The sequence below is a fragment of the Leptonychotes weddellii genome, chromosome 12 (assembly GCF_054177405.1).
Source record: "Leptonychotes weddellii isolate Sample4059 chromosome 12, ASM5417740v2, whole genome shotgun sequence".
Taxonomy (NCBI): Eukaryota; Metazoa; Chordata; class Mammalia; order Carnivora; family Phocidae; genus Leptonychotes; species Leptonychotes weddellii.
In genome coordinates, this window is record NC_138380.1 from 91,551,665 (window position 1) to 91,570,483 (window position 18,819).

General features: G+C 50.2%; 1 protein-coding gene across 1 annotated transcript in view; it reads right to left on the bottom strand.

The window, feature by feature from the left end:
- LOC102737067 (ATP-binding cassette sub-family A member 13) overlaps nucleotides 1–18,819 on the bottom strand; it is an 83,048-nt gene that overhangs the window by 54,543 nt on the left and 9,686 nt on the right. Inside the window, exons 3-6 of the mRNA XM_081799718.1 lie at nucleotides 17,576–17,689; nucleotides 14,669–14,759; nucleotides 5,547–5,723; nucleotides 3,647–3,953 (exon numbers count right to left, since the gene is read on the bottom strand). Coding sequence (XP_081655844.1) covers nucleotides 3,647–3,953; nucleotides 5,547–5,723; nucleotides 14,669–14,759; nucleotides 17,576–17,689 — 689 coding nt within the window. The remainder of the gene's footprint in view (nucleotides 1–3,646; nucleotides 3,954–5,546; nucleotides 5,724–14,668; nucleotides 14,760–17,575; nucleotides 17,690–18,819) is intronic.

Here is an 18,819-nt window from a genome sequence, read left to right on the forward strand (position 1 = left end):
GGATGGAGGATGGGGGGAGGAGGGAGGGAGGGGGGAGGGAGGGAGGGAGGGATGGAGGAGAGGGGGGTAGTAGGATAGAGGAGGGAGGGAGGGAGGATGGAGGGGGAGGAGGGAGGGAGGGAGGGAGGTCTGCTTGGGGTTTTCTCTCTCCCTCTCCCTCTGCCCCTCCTCCCTCTCTCTCTAATAAATAAATGATTGTTTTAAAAAAAGAGAGACAACAGGCCCGAAACAGAGTCGCTTGTGCTGAGCCCCACATCAGCAAACCAAGAGGTCATACTCAGCCTAAGTTCCAGACCACTAAGAATGTACTTATGTAACCTTTAATCAGTCATCCTGGAATTACCTGGTCAGCAGGAGAGCAAGCCACAGAGAGACCCTTTCTGTTCCCTTGGGAGGGGCAGCCTAGCCTGAAACAATGTGTTCTTTGCTAATAATTTCCTTTAAACATTCTCCTTTTGCCTTTAAAAGCCTTTCCCTTTCTACAGCTCCGGAAGCTCCTTCGTACTCGCCAAATAGGGCAATGCCTAATGCCTGATTCATGAATCCCTGAATAAAGCCCATTTGATCTTTAAATTTACCCAGTTGAATTTTTCTTGTTTAACAGATTGAATGTCACCTTCCCGGCAAGGCTGACCTTAACCACAATAATATAGTTCCTCTGGGTGCTCCTCACTGCCTTCATCCCACACCTGCTGGCTCTCACCTCCTCCCAGTATTCCATTCAAGCTGCTTCTTTGTTGTGTGTGTAGACTCTGCTTCCCTGAACTCTGGCCCGAGAGCAAAGATTTCACCTGTCCCTTCACTGACTCACCCAGGTCTGGAGACCAACAAATAGTACATAAATATAGTTGAACAAATGAGTCCATTAATGACTATATAATTCATAGCACAAGTAGGGAGCCACTAAAAGCCTCACACGTGTGTGCTCTGCGGTCGACACTAGGCTTCAGAACCATCCCTCAGGTGGCCAAGCACCAGGATCTTATAGGATCTCCACGGAGTCTCAGCCTCCTGCAGATACACCCAGCCCTTAAGATACGGACACTTTTTGAAACTAGAAATAAAAGAAGGATCTATCGCAATGAGAGCCTCCAAGGCTTGACTCTTTCAGAAAAGGAAAATACTTCTTCACCTCCTTCAAAGGAGTAAAACAAAGACTTCTGAGAAACTGTGCCACGGTATCCCAGGGAGGGAACGAGTAAAAGTGAATCCATGAGTCAGGATCATAGCAGGACACTCAGCTCAGACAGTTCAAGGCAGGAATGTTTCGACCCAGTGGGCTGAATGTCCTGCTATGATCCTGGGTCTGTATATATATACTATACGTTATATATTCCTATATTCTATATATAGACAATAGAATATTACTCAGCCGTAAAAAAAGGATGAGATCTTGCCATTTGCACAACAAAATAAGTCAGACAGAGAACGACAAATACCACGTGATTTTGCTTATACGCGGCATCTAAAAAAACCAAAACAAACAAACAACACTAACAAGAAAAAAAAAAAAAAAACAGAAACAGATTTGTAACTACAGAGAACAAACCGGCAGTTGCCAGAGGGGAGAACGGAGGGGGATGGGCAAAATAGGTGATGGGGATAGAGACGGACACACTTCCAGTTATAAACTAAGTAAGTCAGGGAGACGAAACACACAGCAGAGTGCCGAATACTGTAACAGTAGATGGGGACAGACGGGGACAGACGGTGGTGACACAGAGCGTGGGGAGCACTGAGTGACGTGCAGAGCTGCTAAGTCTCCATACTGTACTTCAGCTACACTTCAATAACAGAAAGAGAAAAAGTAAGCCCGTGATACCGGAATCCTGCCAGGGCACTCGGCTCACTCCAGCCTGAGGCCTGGATGGGTCTCAGTCACAAGAACTTACCGTCAAGGGGTGAAGAGGCACATCTTCGAGTCCCTCCCCTCCCCCAAAGCCCGTTAGCCGAGCACCACGGTCAGCACGAAAGGAAAGCGGACCACGCGGGCCACCTCCGACTCGCCATGAAGCTGTTTGCAGGAATGTGTGCTGTTCTGTCCTGCCCATCACCCCCTCCTGGGAGCCAGCCTGCGTGGGAGGGGGGCGAGGCGACCCCCAGCCTCCCTTGCGCTCCAGACCAGACGGAATCTGCCTCTCCTACCCTCACGCCCGTGGCGCCCCTTCCAGGGTGAAGATCAATAGCATGCTCTGGAGCTAGACAGAGGCTTTCAGAGTGCCATCTTCCCGAGATTCAACGGAAAAGAATGCATCATAAAAAGCCAATTTCTCCGAGAATCTGGAAATGGGTCATTCATCCCCGCAACGTCCCGGCACGTGGGCTGCTATGAAGTTTTGCGCCTGACCCTTTGCCAGAAAAAGCCCTTTTCTCGAATTCTGCTCTTGGTGTTACTGCTGCCAAGAAAAATAATTTAGGAGCAGAAGAGCCGAGGCCGAAAAGGTTCAAAGCCGAAAACTATCGTCGCTTTGAAAGGAAAGAAATGCTTTCATTTTACAAAGAAGGAGGTGAAGGGGCGTACCGATGATCCGCATAGTGAGGCGGTCCCTGGGTTAAAATGACACCCTGGTCTCTGTCTTTCTGACCCTCTGTTCCATCCACCACGCTCTGACACCGCAAGAGAGGCACAATCAGGCGGGGGGCAACCTGTGCTCAGGGCACTGTGGGAAAGTTGTCCCTGTGACACCACCTTTTGCTTCACGAAAACGCACTGCTGAGCTACCGTGTGGAAGGCATGTGCCCAGGCAGGGAGGAGGTAAGACATCAAGACACCTTGTCAGGAAAGCGTGACCCCGGTCCCCTGGCTTCTGCAGAGCAGGTGTCCCACTGAAGGACGAGTGTCTGCTGCCTGCTCTCATAACCTCTGATGGCCTCTGATGACCTCCCCTTCGGCCCTTTCCTCCTGTGCTCCCCAGCCCTGCATCCTGGGGCCTCCAGTCCGGGCCTGGGACAAGATGCTTGAGGAACAGCATTCCTCAGGGCTGAGCGCACCCGCCTCAGCCACGTGGCTGTCAGGCCGCTGACCACCCGACTGCACCCGGGGGTCCACATCCCAGTCGGGCACACCCTGCACTCCACTTTGCGGGCCCCGCCTGGCCTGTCCCCCCTCCTCTTCCTTCAGGTGCTGTGGTCCAGCTGCTCTAGCCCGTAACTGCCCGTCCCTTCTCTCCTGCAAGGACATCACCAGCCAGGTCACCAACGAGCTCCTATGTGTTTGCAGACTGCCCCCCGCGTCTCCAAGCCACTGTCCCCGGCCCTCCTCCCCGCAAGTAGGCCAACTTTTTAAGATCTGCACTGAAGAGGAAGTGTTTCCCTAGCTCACATGGGTGACATCTGGAGTCGGACTCGCAAAACCCCCGTGAATACTGTTCAAACTCGTTCCGAAGGGTCTTTAAAGCTACGGATGCCTGCTGTCAAATTTAAAGTTCCGCATGACCCCATATCTCAACCATTATTCCTGTGCCTGGATGGCCCGGGCGTAGTAAGTCAACCGTGAGCAGTTACACAGGGGAATGGACTTCCTTAAAGGCTCTCTGGAGCGACTACAGAGAAGATCCAAGACATTCTCAGCGCAGCGATCCAAACGCAGAGCGCGTCTCGCTATAAAGTGGGCGCGCAGGGGCATGGCTGTGCGATGCCTACTCACAGGTCCCTGGTGTGGCATGGGTATGGGATGGCCTGAGTCTGCGCGGCCAGCTCCCCGGCCTCCTGCCCGGTCTGCACCGAGATGATGGCTCTTTCGATCATGTCTTGCAAAGGGACAAAGATGTAGTTGTACTTGAACCCTTCGGCCGGCAGGCTCTGAGGATGAAACTTCCAGGAAGGGTTTTTCACCAAGTCCGTCCTCATGCTGTATAAGACGCTGGTCCGGATGGTGTAGGTGACGTGGGGAGGCAGCTGCCGAGACGGGGCCGCCCGGTTCCTGCCGGCCGGGGAAGTGTTGAATATGACACCTGCCGGCAGAAAAGGGAAGACAGGGGTCATCGCACCCTGAGGGCGGCTCACCCTGAGCCAGCACGGGTCCAGGGAAGTTGGACGGCCGTGAGACTCAGCCCAGCCCCCCTCTGGGGAAGTGGCAAGGCAGCGCGGATCCTTAGGGTTACACGGGGCAGCTACTGGTATATAAACCCATACTGTGTGTCATCAATTATTTACAACAAAATAATCTGCACCAAGAAATCTGTAACAAAATGATTTCTTTTGCGTTTTTCTAGGACTCGGAAAATGACCCCAGGCTGCTCAAACAGTCAGGCTTTCCTTTTCTGGGATTACATGCATCCGTGAGAATGAGGCAGGGGAGGTGTGCGGAGGCTTGTGGTCGTGGAGGGAGGAGGTCAGGGGACGGAAGGGACAGCACAGGGAGGGTGGTCAAGGGCATGCTGACAGACGGTCGCTCTTCACCTGCGCTGAGCAAGGCGGGGCCCAGAGTTGTCACATCATACGGATGTACGTGGGTCAGCTAGATTTCAGCTTCCAACAAGGAACTGGTGTCTTTGGGATTATCGATCAGTCGTTTTTGTTTTGTCTTTTTTTTAACTTAAATTTGATTAGCCAACATATAGTACATCATTAATTTTTGATGTTCAATGATTCATTCGTTCCATATAACGATCATTCAAAATGTGAACACAGGGACTCAGTTCTGGCACATGAATTCTCTGAATTTCATACACAATGCCTGTTGGGGGTAAACAGGACACTCCCGAGGTTCACATGGGCAAGTCCTAACCCCCAGGAGATCAGAATGTGAGCTCACTTGGAGACAGTGTCCTCACAGAGGTAGTCAATGGAGAAGGAGGTCCTTAGGGCGAACTCTCGTCCAGTAGGACTGCTGTCCTCAAACAGGGGAAACGTGGACCCAACATGCACATAGCAAACACCATAAGAGACCCAGGAGAAGGCAGCCGTCGACACGCCGAGGGGAGGCTGGAGCGCGTCCCCCTCACGGCCTCAGAAAGAGCCCACACTGTTGACACCTGGGTCCCAGACGTCTGGCCAGAACCAAGAGAAAACAGATTTCTGTCATCAAAGCCACATGGTCTGTGGTCCTGTGTCATGGCAGCCCTCAACAAACTCATACACACCCAAATAAAAAAAAATAATGCGATATTCATTCAAGACACGAGAACGCATCACGTGTATCCTGAACAAACAGGCGTGAATGAAGGAAGTCGAACTGGCTGTTGTCTCCCCCCTCCCCTCCCCCCAGGATGTCAAGATACTATGATAAAGTCAGAGTGATGACGGAATCAGAGCAAAACTGTAATCGGGAAAGATATAATTTTATCATGTGAGATTTAGTGGTGAAACGACACCATAAACTAGTAAAAACAGATGCCGCGAATGGCCTGGAGCCCAGGATCGGAGACACGGACAGCCACAGCTCACCAACGCAAGGTGAGCCTTTCTGCTTGGTCTCAGTCTATCTGGAAAGGACGTCTTTTCTTTCGGAGCCACTGGCACACAGGTTTGGGGAGAAAGACGCAAGACGGCAAGCCCGCTGGAGCCCATGCCTACAGGAGCATATGTTCTCAGGGCATACTTACTGGCCAAAAAGCTGTTCTGCCGCATGAGCTCACGGGCTTTCGACTCCAGGCTGGCGACAGAATCCAGTGCCTGGAAACGGTTCAGCAACACGCAGGAGGAGAGGTTGACCAAGATACCGCCGAGGAAGCGGACGCGTCCGGCGCCCCCATGAGCAAACATCTTGTCCAGCTTCCCTCCTGAGGGCAGAAAACGGGACAGGACGTTACAACTTGATCTCAGCCCAGGGAGAAAAAAAATCCCTTCGTGAGTCACACTTTGTTCATAGGCAAAATGTGCTACCTATTGGCTGAGTATCAACTCTGCCTTTTGAGTCTTGGTTTTGGTTTGGGTTTTTTTTGTTTTGTTTTTTGTTGTTGTTGTTTTGTTTTTTTTAAGTAGCCCCAAGGTGGGGCTCGAATTCATGACCCCGAGATCAAGAGTCCCAAGCTCTACCGACTGAGTCAGCCGGGGACCCCAACTCTGCTCTTTGAATGCAGTCCCGTGATGCTGATCCTTCCATGGGAATGAAAAGCCGTGGAAGCACAGACGGTGAGCCTGCGGCCCAGGGATGCTGGGCGGCAGGCGACGCACAGAAGAATCCCCAGGTGAAAGCCTCCGAGCAGCACGGAAGGCCTCTCACACAGAACCCAGCAAAAAAAACACATTAGTGTTCCAACCTGGCGCCAAGGAATTCCAGAAAACATGCCTTCACCATCACAGCAGGCATTTTGTGAAAGCCGCTCACTTGGTCACATTAACTTTGCAGAAACAGTGATCTGGGATCAAGGAGTATTGCCACTGAGGAAATCCGAAGCTGGTGCACTCTGCCCAGGTTTGAGCATTTGAAATGGAAGTAGAGCCGGGGAGTAAAGCGGGCACATTCGTCAGGGCAGAACACGGGGGAGGACTTGGTACATGAGCTCTGGCTTCAGGGACGAGCTGGACCACAGGTCAGAGAGATGTGGGAAAACCAAACAACGCAGAGTAGGGTGGTGTGGGAAGAACACGAGAACCTAGCCAGGGAGGGAAGCGATTACAGACGGGCTCAGCATGCTCAGGATGATAGGGAGATGCCATCAGACCCGCCAGGCTCGCTGATGTCATGGCACCACCGTGGGCTGGGGCAATGTGCTTGTGTCCACTAGGGTGGGCCACCCTGGCCCCCCACCCCAGCCTCGCTCCTTAGGAGACCCCCAGAGACTAGATTGCTTGGGACTTCATAAAGAACAGAAAGACTCAACCAAGAAGGGATGAATGCACATGGAAACATACTGACATGTTTTTACACACCTATGACACACACAAAAACACACAGCGAATCACAAAACTGCATAGACATAGGACAGTAAAGGGGCAGCTCTTAAACGCCCTAGTGGCCCTTCCCTCAACCACAGGACCCACTTCCACAGGGACAATGCCTGAGCAAATGGACACCGGCTTCCGGCCACATCATCCTCTCCAAAAGTATCCCTCAAAGGATGGGCTAAAATGAGCCCCCACCCAACCCCAAATCTATAAGACTGAACAGAACCAGCCACTGGGAAACATCAAGAAATGGAAGCTTGATGAGAATCTTCTGGGAAAGAGCATCCGTTGTATATGATTTTCAGGCTTTACAACGGAAGTCTATCGCATGCTTTTCAGCATGGGTTGAGTGGTCCAAAGGAGTGAAGTCTATTCACTATGCAGCAAACCCTACTGGTTATTCGGGGGAACTGCGTGATGCCACGGCGCCCGGGGAGCCTCCGTGGGCGTTCAGCCATCTGCTGCATTGAGGGTAAGCCCACAGCCCGTGGGACGAGGGCTGCTTCTCGCCTCCCTCTCTTGCTGGTCTGCCTACTCCTCTCTCTCCTCCTGGCTTCCTACTTTCCAGATCAAGCCTGGGCTGTGCCTGCTCAGCATCGATCTGTCTCTGAAAGGCCAGAGATGAATGAGGAACCACGTCACGGTCTGTCCCTGTCATCATGAGGCACATAGAAAAACCCATTAACGTGGCCAGGCCTCCACTCTTTCCGTGGTGAGGAGAACTGTTTCATCTACCCCATCCAGATGGCTGAAATAGTAAGACTCCGAACAACAGGGAGAAGTTGGCGTGAGCATGATCCCCCAGCTACCCGAGCAGCTCCTCGACCTCCATCACTCACTGCTTCTCAAAGCGGGGCCTGTTACTCTGCCATTTCTGGATCCCAGGCCGAGACACCGAGCCTGCTTCCACGGGGCCTGGCCCCTCTCCACTGGACCAGAGGCCACGGGGATTTGGTTTAAGGAGAGTCTCTCGGATCAGACCACTTCTGCGGTGGAGACGGAGACACAGCAAGCCTACTCTGGGCTGCAGTGTATGGGGCCTCGCGGTCACGGGTCAGACGGGGGGGTACCCACCCCCTACTCCCTGGGGGCAGCTGTGTCTGTTTAGCCCAGACACCCTACATTTCTTCCTTATGGCACAGGGATGATGATAATCTGCTCCGTGGTATTTTTCTAAAGGTTACAGAAAATAATGCCAGCAAGACTTCCGGCACTCATGGTGTCCGGGGCATGCTGAGCACTCAATCAGTGTGTCCTAATACTGTGGTTATTAATATATTAGAGAAAATCGATCTCCAGTAGAGGCACAGACAGAATGTGCTGCCCTATCCCATCAGATATCGGCTTATCAGATATTGGCTCAGATGACACCACAGGATCGGAGCGGTGCTCTGCCTGGTGGGCAGACTTCCAGATCGCCAACCACCACCTCCACCCCAACCGAGATAAAGAGCTCAGCACCCGGTTTATCTGCCGTAGAGACACAGATACCAGGCTCTGCACAGCTGACTTGGTCCGGCTGATGCAGGCAGAGCTGAGGCCAGAAATTCTGCATTTTTCCTCATCCACTCACCCTGGTGACTCCGATCAGAGTCACCCTGGTGACAGCTCAGCCGAGCAGAGCCATGTAGCGCTTCTCAGGCGTTCCCACCCACGGACCCCTAGCACAGGACGATGGAGGGCGGCCGAGGGATGTATGCAGGGAGAAGACAGGATCCCAGAAAAGCCCGTACGGGAAGAAAATTTTCTGAAATGAATGTTTGTTTGTTTTTTTTTCAGGAAAATATTAATATTCTAGCCTCTTCCTTTTGTTTTCATATAAAATATGTCTCAGGCTCCCTGCTCGGCGGGGAGCCTGCTTCTCCCTCTGACCCTCCCCCCTCTCATGTACTCGCTCTCTCTCTCGTTCTCTCTCTCAAATAAATAAATAAAATCTTTCATATAAAATATGTCTCATTTTCCTGCAAATGTTGAAGCAAAAGTGATGCTTTCGGGTGATGCACCAAGTTTACTCTGTGACGTCATGGGCCCTGGCACGCCGCACAAGAAGGATCCACGCACCGCGCTCTGGAGACGTCTTTTACGCCGTGAAATGTCACTGTAAAGGTGGGGGAGCATCTATGAAGGCACTTCGTGGGGATTCATACTGTTGTTCTCTAAGCACGGTGGGCAGGAGGCTGAGCTCAGAGCTTCCTGTGTGCAGTGACAGACCCCGGGAGCCATCAAAAGCCAGACTCATGAGACACGCAGGCGGGGGTAGCCAGCTTGGGGCACAGGAGGAGTGACACTGTCCCCGCATGGTAAGTGCCACAGGGGAGCCCGGGAATGGTGGCGGAGAAGTCAGCAGGACACGGCTTTGCCCCTGGAGCAACTCTACGTGATTCATGTTTTGCGTTGGAAAGTGTTTTTTGTTTTTTTTTTTTAAGATTTTACGTATTTACTTGAGAGAGAGAGAGCACATGAAGCAGTCGGGGAGGCAAAGGGAGAGGACAAGCAAACCTGGGAGTCCGACGCAGGGCTCCATCCCACGGCTCTGAGGTCATGACCTGAACCAAAATCAAGAGTCAGACGCTTAACCAACTGAGCCACCCAGGCGCCCCTTGCATTGGAAAGTGATTTTGATCTGCAAAGTTTCATCGTCCTCGTCTGCAGTGGGAGGAAAACCATGTCGCCTACGGAGTTGTTCTAAGAATTAAAGTCTGTTCAGCACCCAGAGTACAGAAGTGCTTACACCGACAGCAGGAATTGCTGGAAGAGAGAGCCAGGCCTAACCAGTGGTCTTCATTAATTCCTCAGGATGAAAGTAGGCAGAACAACTAGAAAGCAGGAGACCAAAGCACGCATTGCGAGGGGCTTCGGGTGTTTCTGCTTTTTGTTCTCTTGTGTTTGATGGATACCTGCAGAGTATGACATTTTACGGGGGGAGCAAACTGAGGACGTGTTTATATTGCTGAGCATACATCATTTAGAATATGTGCTCTAAAGCTCACCCACGGGGGCCTAATTCAGAGCCAAGGCTAAAGGCAGCTCCCGGCCCTTCCCCACCAGAGAGCGTGTTTGGGAAACCGGGAGTCCTGCTCCTGCCCAGGCAGGGGAGCAGGGACATGGCCCCACCTGCTGTGGACACTGTCTTCTGGCCCCATGGGGCCAGAGGGTAAGTGACCAGAGCCAGGTGGCCCATTGTCACCCAAGCCGGCAAGACAGAGCCGGCGGTTTGCAGAATGAAGCCAATGGCCTCGCTCAGTCAGGGACCCTGGGGTGAGTGCGGGTTGCCTCGAGTTAAGACAAACAAGGGGCGCCTGGGGGGGCTCAGTGGGTTCAGCGTCTGCCTTCGGCTCCGGTAGTGATCCCAGGGTCCTGGGATCGAGCCCCGCATTGGGCTCCCTGCTCACAGGGGAGTCTGCTTCTCCCTCTGCCTCTGCCCCTTCCCCTGCTCGTGCTTTCACTCTCTCTCAAATAAATGTATTAAAAAAGAAAAAAATCTAAAAAGACAAAGAGTTTTAGCAGCTTTAGAGCTGCTTCTCCCACTGCACCCAAGCCAAGAATCGAATTTGAAGACCTGCCCATGGCTGAACACGGCCTCCAGGCTGTCTCACCAGGGACCCTAACCAGAGTGCACGGGAAGCCCACTCCATAGCCCTGCATATGGCTGAGCAGAGACCACAGCCCACAGCTTCTCCCATCTGCAGAGCAGGGGATTCAGTGCACACTCTGGCCCGATTCGGGTCCCCACAACATGAGCTGTGCAGGCTCTGATCCCATCCTCATGGCCTGCCAGGCAGGGAAGCTTATTCACAGCCCCGTCTACTGTGGAATATAATATGCAGTCCCGACCACCCAGGAAGCTGAGCCAGAGAATCAGACAATGCGGAGCCCTCTCTACAGCTTCGCTTCGGCAGGGAACCGAACCAGCAAACCCCTGTACCTAACCCCAGAGACGAAATGTTGTCTCACCTGAAAACAGAACATAATAACAGGACCCACCTGCCCACGGACATTACCAGCAGACACACCCAGAAACCCCAAACTAAGCCAATGGAAGAAAATATAAATATCTAACATGTTAGCAATAAAAAATAAAATACAGCCTCAAACTATATAAACCCTACATTGACAGAACATAAGGAGAAATAGAGAAGTCCACAACCCCAATGGGAAATTACAACACACACCTGTTAATAACTGAAAGAATGAGCATTAAAAAAAATCAGTAAGGGGGAGCCTGGGTGGCTCAGTCTTAAGCATCTGCCTTTGGCTCAGGTCATGATCTCAGAGTCCTGGGATCGAGTGCAGCATCAGGCTCCCTGCTCTGTGGGGAGTCTGCTTCTCCCTTTGCTTGCTGCTCCCCCTGCTTGTTCTCTCTCTCCCTCTCTCTCTCTCTGACAAACAAATAAATAAAATCTTAAAAATAAATAATAAATGGAAAATCACGATATTTAGAAAGTAAGCTATAAACTTTCAAACAACCCAAGGATCAAAAACAGCTACACTTCACTGAATGCTAATGAAAATAGAACATATCAAAACATGTGAGAGGCAGCGAGGTGATGTCCAGAGGGAAGCATGTGATCATAAGCATGTATATGTACATACAAGAAAAGAAAAAGAAGGTGGAAATCACAGATCTAAGTATCTCTCTAAGGAAGTTACCAAAAAAAAGTGACAAACCAGAGACAGTGAAAGGATAGAACCAGAAACAAAACACAAAACAAACAAAAAATCAGAAGTCAATAAAATAAAAAATAAAATTATCACTAAAGCCAAACATTTGTTTTATTAAAAAAAAACTAATAAAATTGAGGACCCTCCAACAAGACTGATCAAAAAAAAATAAAAGTAAGGAGAGAGAGAGAGGAACACAAATCAAAGTGTATCAGTAAAATTGGGATTATTCCCACATACCCTTCAGATGTAAAGGTGAATTTACTGAGTAAAATTGCTCAGGAAATGTTTCTCTCGTGCACCCTTTTTCAGATTGACATTTTCGGATGTGAACCAGCAAAACATGATCATAAAACAAGAATGGGGAGGACGACGAGCCCAGGAGACTCGGTATCCCGTCTGGGAGAACAGAGCAGGTAATTCCTGGGAGCGCTTGGGGGTGATGCTCAGAAGCCCACCTGCCTGGCCCAGGGCAAGAGGGCAGGCCAGCAGGTGTCTGCCCACACGGACAGAGGGACTCCCCCGTCAGGAAGGGTGACACACTGGCACGGAGGGCAGTGGGGAGCCAAGAGAACAGAAACTCTAGGAAGAGGGAAACATTGTGAAAAAGGAAATTTCATTAAAACCTGTAACCTGGCTCTGCACCGAACCGTATTTGTCTGGTCATGATGTGGACATAAGGAAAACGTCCATCCCTGCAAGGGAGTCATGGGGCCCGGGAGGGAGAAGCAAGGCCGCATCTCTCACAGCAGGAAATGGATTGATAACTCCTATGTAAAGATATAACGATACATAATGTATCACGCCATGATAGAAAGACACAATCCATAAGAAACAGTTAAACACGTTTAAAGTGGGTTCGTGCTAGGGGGTGGACATGGAAGGGGGCCGGACCGAGAACTCTTAGTAACAGGCAGTACTGAAGGACATGAAGAATCTTTGCAACAGAATCCATTTCTTTTTTTTTAAGATGCATTTATTTTATGTTTAGAGAAAGAGAGAGAGGCAGCACGACCAGGAGGGGCAGAGGCAGAGGGAGAGAGAGAGAATCCCAAGCAGATTCCCCGCTGAGCATGGAGCCCCATGCGGGGCTCGATCCCACGACCCTGAGATCATGACCTGAGCCGAAACCAAGAGTCGGGCACTTAACCAGCTGTGCTATGCAGGCACCCCTAGATTCCATTTATGAGCTGTGTGCAAAATAATATAAACAGTGTGATCATTTTTCTGAAAATATATGTACCCACGCTCACATGAGCCCTGCAAATCCATCTGAAAAACTAACCCCGGGCGGTCTGTGATGATGAGGTTATGGGTAGATTTTTTTTTCCTGGCTTCCTTGTATTTCCTAATATTTCTACAATAGACATAAATTGCTTTTGGAACAAGGTAACGGTTACTTTAAAAAAGTTAAGGAATGAAATCAAGAGCCTGACTGGACAAACATTCCCAGAAATTGCTACAAATTACTTTCAAATGCTCCTTTTTGCCCCAGGCTCCAGGTGCTGGTTCTAGGGCAGAGAAATGGATGACCTCGCTAGCAATTTTTTCTTTTTAATTTTATTTTTTTAATGTAATCTCCACACCCAATGTGGGACTCGAACTCACGACCCCGAGATCAAGAGAGGCACACTCTTCCGACAGAGCCCGTCAGGTGCCCCTCGCCAGTGATTTTAAAAGGATGCATGAAGTAAAGTGATCGAATTCTTTACCTACAGAGTTACAAAAAGGAGGTTTGTAAAATATACAGAGGTATGTTTTAATTCCTTGAAAAATGACTTAAAGCAGTGACATTTATTTTTAAATATCATTAACTTGGGGCACCAGGCTGGCTCAGTCAGTTAAGGGACCCGCTCAGATCTTGATCTCAGGGTCGTGAGTTTAAGCCCCACACTGGGCTCCACACTGGGCATGGAGCCTACTTAAGAAATAAAATAAAAAGGAAATAATTTAAGTTCACTAACTTTTCTAAGGCAGTAAATTCATCACACCTGTTTTTTTCAGAAGAAGGAAGTATGGTGTCTCCTGCAATGCCTAGCCCCCTGCCAACCCCCCGCGCTGCAGGCGGCCACCAGCCCCTTCCCTCTGGTGGAACAGAGTGCCAGGAGCCAGAGATGTCCTCTCTTCCCTCAGGGGGACTTCCTTTATTCTTGTTCTGCACTCAGCTGGGCTGGGCTCCCGAGCACACCCCCAGGATGCACCTGTGACAAACCCCAATTTTGCCACCATGCCACTGTTCCTAACACGGCCATCTGGGCCCGGCACGCGGTGGTGGGCAGGGTCTCCAGATCCTGGCACAGAACCCAACTCTCGTGTTTGCTCGCTACCCGATTGTTTAATATCTAAATGAATTCATGCATTAACTATGGAGGGACAACACAACCATTGGCAGATTGATAAAACCTTCTAACCTGAGCTCCAAATTTTCAATGTACCTGCTTTCAATCAACTATTAACTCAGGAATACTCATTTGTTTCAAAAACTCATTAATTGTTTCAAGTCTCATTAATTCTTTTTTTTTTTTAAGATTTTATTTATTTATTGGAGAGAGAGAGAGTGAGAGAGAGCATGAGAGGGGAAAGGGTCAGAGGGAGAAGCAGACTCCCCACCGAGCAGGGAGCCCGACATGGGACTCGATCCTGGGACTTCAGCATCATGACCTGAGCCAAAGGCAGTCGCTCAACCAACTGAGCCACCCAGGCGCCCTCAAGTCTCACTAATTCTTGCACTCACATCAGAAGCCTTCCTTTTTGACTACGTTCCTTGCTACTCAAGCCCTGACTCCATAAACCAGAAAACTTCAGGTATGAGCAACCTTTGGAGCGTTATCTAGTTTTCCAGACAAGCAAACAGAACCAGAGAAGAGCAACCTGTCAGTGTCACCCAGAAACTTGGAGGCAGAAGGAGGAGGACCCCAGCGGTGGGCTATTTGGTAAGTGGACCATGCCACGCCCACCCACGTACACAGACACGCCCACCTAGGTACATGGACACGCCCACATGCACAGATATGCCCACCCACAGACACGGACACACCCACCTAGGTACATGGACACGCCCACATACACAGATATGCCCACCCACAGACACGGACACGCCCACCTAGGTACATGGACACGCCCACATACACAGATATGCCCACCCGCTTACCCCCACACACCCCCACCTACTTACCGTAAGTCTGGAGCTTTTCGGTCAGCTTGTCAACATCAATGTGCAGTTGGCTCTCTACAAAGTTTCTTATAAATTTGTTCCTCAGGGCTTCCTAAGGAAAATAACACAGTTTAACAAAAATAATCTCATTTCCTCTTACTGAATAATACTTGTTAGGTTTATTTGAAGTTTCATTTTATAAGAAAAAGACACATAAAGTGAATCATGGTGAAAGAGGTTCTAAAAATCATGGTAAATAACAGGATCACAGTTGATTAGGACTTCACTTTGAAACACAAGAGTAATGATTGTGACAATTTAGATTGTCATTGAAATTATGCACTAACATTGAAAACAAAGAATGAAACAAGTGTTGACTTTTCAGGAGAATTTTCTAACAAAAGTAGAGGGTGATGATTTATAGATCATTTACGGGGCACCTGGCTGGCTCAGTCAGTTAAGCGTGCGACTCTTGATATCAGGGTCCTGAGTTCAACCCCCACATTGGGCATGGAGCCTACTTTAAATAAAATAAAATAAAATAATCCTTAAGATTCTGCCCCTCCCACCTGCTCACACACACATGCACACATGCTCTCTCTCTCTAAAAATAAATAAATACATAAATACATAAATAAATTAGTAAATAATTAAATAGAAAGGTTTTTTAAAAGAGCCTTTCCATTGTGTTTTCCACCGGCCAGTTTTAGAGATGGGGTCACTCTCATAAATCCACCATGGAAGGGTTTCTGCATTTCCCGAACCCACTTTTATTCTGTGGCCATCAAATCTCATCTTTGGAAGAAACCTGCAGATCATGATCTGTGTGATCCCTGTGTGATCCCTCTTTCATATTGAATGGCTCCAACTCTCCCTTGTCAAGGTTTTCACTAAGGAGGGCTCCCCAGGGTGCTTGGAATGAAAGCTTGCCTCCGGATTGACTGCCCCCTGCAACATCCAGCAGCCCACCAAGACTGAGGGGGACATCCTGATGTCATGAGGCCAGAGCCAGGACTAAGCTAGGAGGGGGCTGGCGGAATGGGGACTAGTTCTGGAACCTATCAGTTCACTAGAGAATATTTACACGTGACCCTGACTTTGTGAGCGCACAGCCTTGAAACTTAGAACTTCCGAAAAGGAATTCTCAAACGGCGTCCACCCTCTGCATTCAGCTCTGTGACTCCTCACCTCCGCCTCCCGGATGTGATGATTCTATCGATGCTTGTGTACGGATGACAGGATTTCCTTACGAAACACTGGTGTGCACTTTTATTTTACTGGAATCTTGCGTATCTTTTGCTGGGCATTCACCACGGGCCAGACACTGGCTGGGTACTTTCTGTGTATTGATCATCTACGCTCGGCCACATCTCCGTGAGGAGATCACTTGCTTTTCCCTGAGTAGAAATGCAGTCCGGGTCTCGGGCAGCAGTGAAGCACCTGCCCAACTGTCTGGTGGCAAGAGCCAGGCCTGGAATACAGGTCTTCACACTCCCCGATCGTGAGCCCCACGCTGGGAAATGGGGCACCACTCAGCACGCTTTTTCCTTGAAGATGACAAGTGCAGGTGATGGAAGAAGGACTTGCGTTTCTAACATGACTGCCTGGCAGGTGGTACCAGCTCATGGGAGGACCTCTCCTTGGAGCCATGTGGACTGGGGGCAGGGGGGCAGTCAGGTGCTCACACGACTTTGGAGACTCTCCATTTGTTGTTCATGATGTTGCATGTAATTATTCCTAATCACAGCAGAGACTTTCTCAAAGCCTAAGCTATCTCCAATCTGGCCCATAGAGAAAAAGCCTGCTGATCCCGTAACAAATCAACCCGCAAGCAAACAAGTTCAAGAAGAATATGATGATCGTCCTCATGCTAACACAGTGGGGGCCGCCCTGAGACCCGGCGTCGCAGACCTTCCAACACCAGGACAGGACCGCCAGCTACCGCTGGGCTCTGAAACCACCTGGGTTTAATGCCCAGGGCCACCAGCACCCCGCCAGGCCCACTGTCAGGAGCCACGGGACCCCCGGCACAGGACTCCCCGGGGGAAACTGCAGCTCTGGGACAGTTTGTTCACCCCACTGCCGGGCTAGACTAGGAATCAAAGCCAGCCAGGCTGGCTCCCGAGTCCTTGCAATGAATCGCCTTGAACTACTTGTCTGGTGCATAAAAAAATAGGCCAAACAAGAATAAAAAGGCGGGCGTGATTTCTAATGCTATCAGACTTCAGGGGACTTCCAGTTACACAAATGGCCCCAGGTTATTATGTGGCCTACCTCCTGTAAAGTTCTGAAGTTCATGGCTGTCGGGCTCTGCAGGAATTGGCCATCTTAAAACACAGCCCCCAGGATTTTGGAATATATTAGATGGTCAATACAGAATGTCAGGGAGTGATAACTGGCCCTTTAAACAGACCCACAGTTGAAAAGTACGCAAACCACTCAAAAGAGCATTAAGGTACAGAATTGTGCCTCCATTTATGGAATTTATTTTTTTTTAAGATTTTATTTGACAGAGAGAGCACAAACAGGGGGAGGGGCAGTGGGAGAGGGAGAAGCAGATTCCCCACTTAGCAGGGAGCCCGATGCAGGACTCGATCCCAGGACCCTGAGATCACGACCTGAGCCGAAGGCAGATGCTTAACCGACTGAGCCACCCAGGCGTCCCTCCATTTGTGGAATTTAAAGAACAGGCAAATACTATTAAATTATTCATCGTGCTCATAATACTGACATCTGGCACGAACCAAGCCCTTGACCACTCACAAAACTGCCCCACACATTCAACTCTAGGTCAGTATTATTAGTCAGCTGACAGCCACACCCGAGGGGCACCGTGGGGCCCCCTAAGGGGCCGCTCTGATTTCGAGGCACGCCCTCGCAGGTGCCCCCCCAACCCTCGCCCTCGATGTGAAGACAGCCACCACTCACCTGCAGTTGGCTGAGCATCTGGCCACTCCCACTGTTCTGAAAAATGCCAGACGTTTTCAGCAGTGTTTCTGTTAAAGTCTTTAGCTTGTGCACGAAATGGAAAGTGTAATTTGCCTGCAAAACGAAGCATACGTGGGTTTATCTCCAGGTCTGCTACGCCAGATCGGGAGGGTTCTTAGGGGCCGTGCAGGGACGAGAGGGAGAGAAGCCTAATATACACGACTGGCCACCACAGCAAAGAGCCGCCAAAGTCACCGGCAGGCCGCCGACGCCTCCCCAGGCCAGGTGACCGGCTCCAGCGTCCTCGTCTCTGAGGTGAGTCCCAAGACTACTCTCGCAGACTCTCCCTGCAAGTGCCGTCCACCTGTCCACCACGGTGGCCCCAGGACTGAGCTCACTGTGGGGAACAGCAGATGTCCCCAGCACACACCTGCTACATAAAATCATGTTTGCCCACATTTCTTCCTCAAAAATATGCTCTCGGGGAGCGCCTGGGTGGCTCAGTCGTGAAGCATCTGTCTTCGGCTCAGGTCATGATCCCAGGGTCCTGGGATCGAGCCCCGCATCGGGCTCTCTGCTCTGCGGAGAGCCTGCTTCTCTCTCTGCCTCTGCCCCTCCCACCTGCTCATTCTCTCTCTTGCTCACTCTCTCTGTCAAATAAATTAAAATATATATATATTCTCAGGTAATATCCATGCATTTGTTCTACGATACCCAACACTACTGAAGACAGAGGACAACTACCTGTATTTTATCATTTATTGTTGCTAGTGAGCAAATGAGCGCCAGATTTTTGTAAAACAATTTGGTTTCATAAACATATTCCTAGTCCCTGACCCAGGCACACAAAAAAGCCTGTGCCTTTTCTCTAAAGATAAAAGGACTCCATGCTCAGAAATGATTTAAGTGAAATATAAAACGATATCCATGAAAGCGTCCATGGCAACGTTACTGTATTTTTAATCCTGACAATGATCTACGTGCCAAAAAGACAGGGCTGAGTAAGGAGGGTCTGAGAGGCCAACCACACATCCCTGGGGTCACCAGGAGACCCTCTTCATGGCCCAGGTCACGCCAGCGCAGGAGCTGAAAAGCAACCACCACAGAAGAGAGAGGATGCTCCCCGCAGTCGTGGTTTGCTGCCAGCCCAAAGACAGAGCAGGAGGTCCTCCCGGGACACGGCTGGATGCTCTCGAACCGTGGCCCCCCAGCCCGGCCCAGAGCCTCTCCTCCTTCCACTGGGC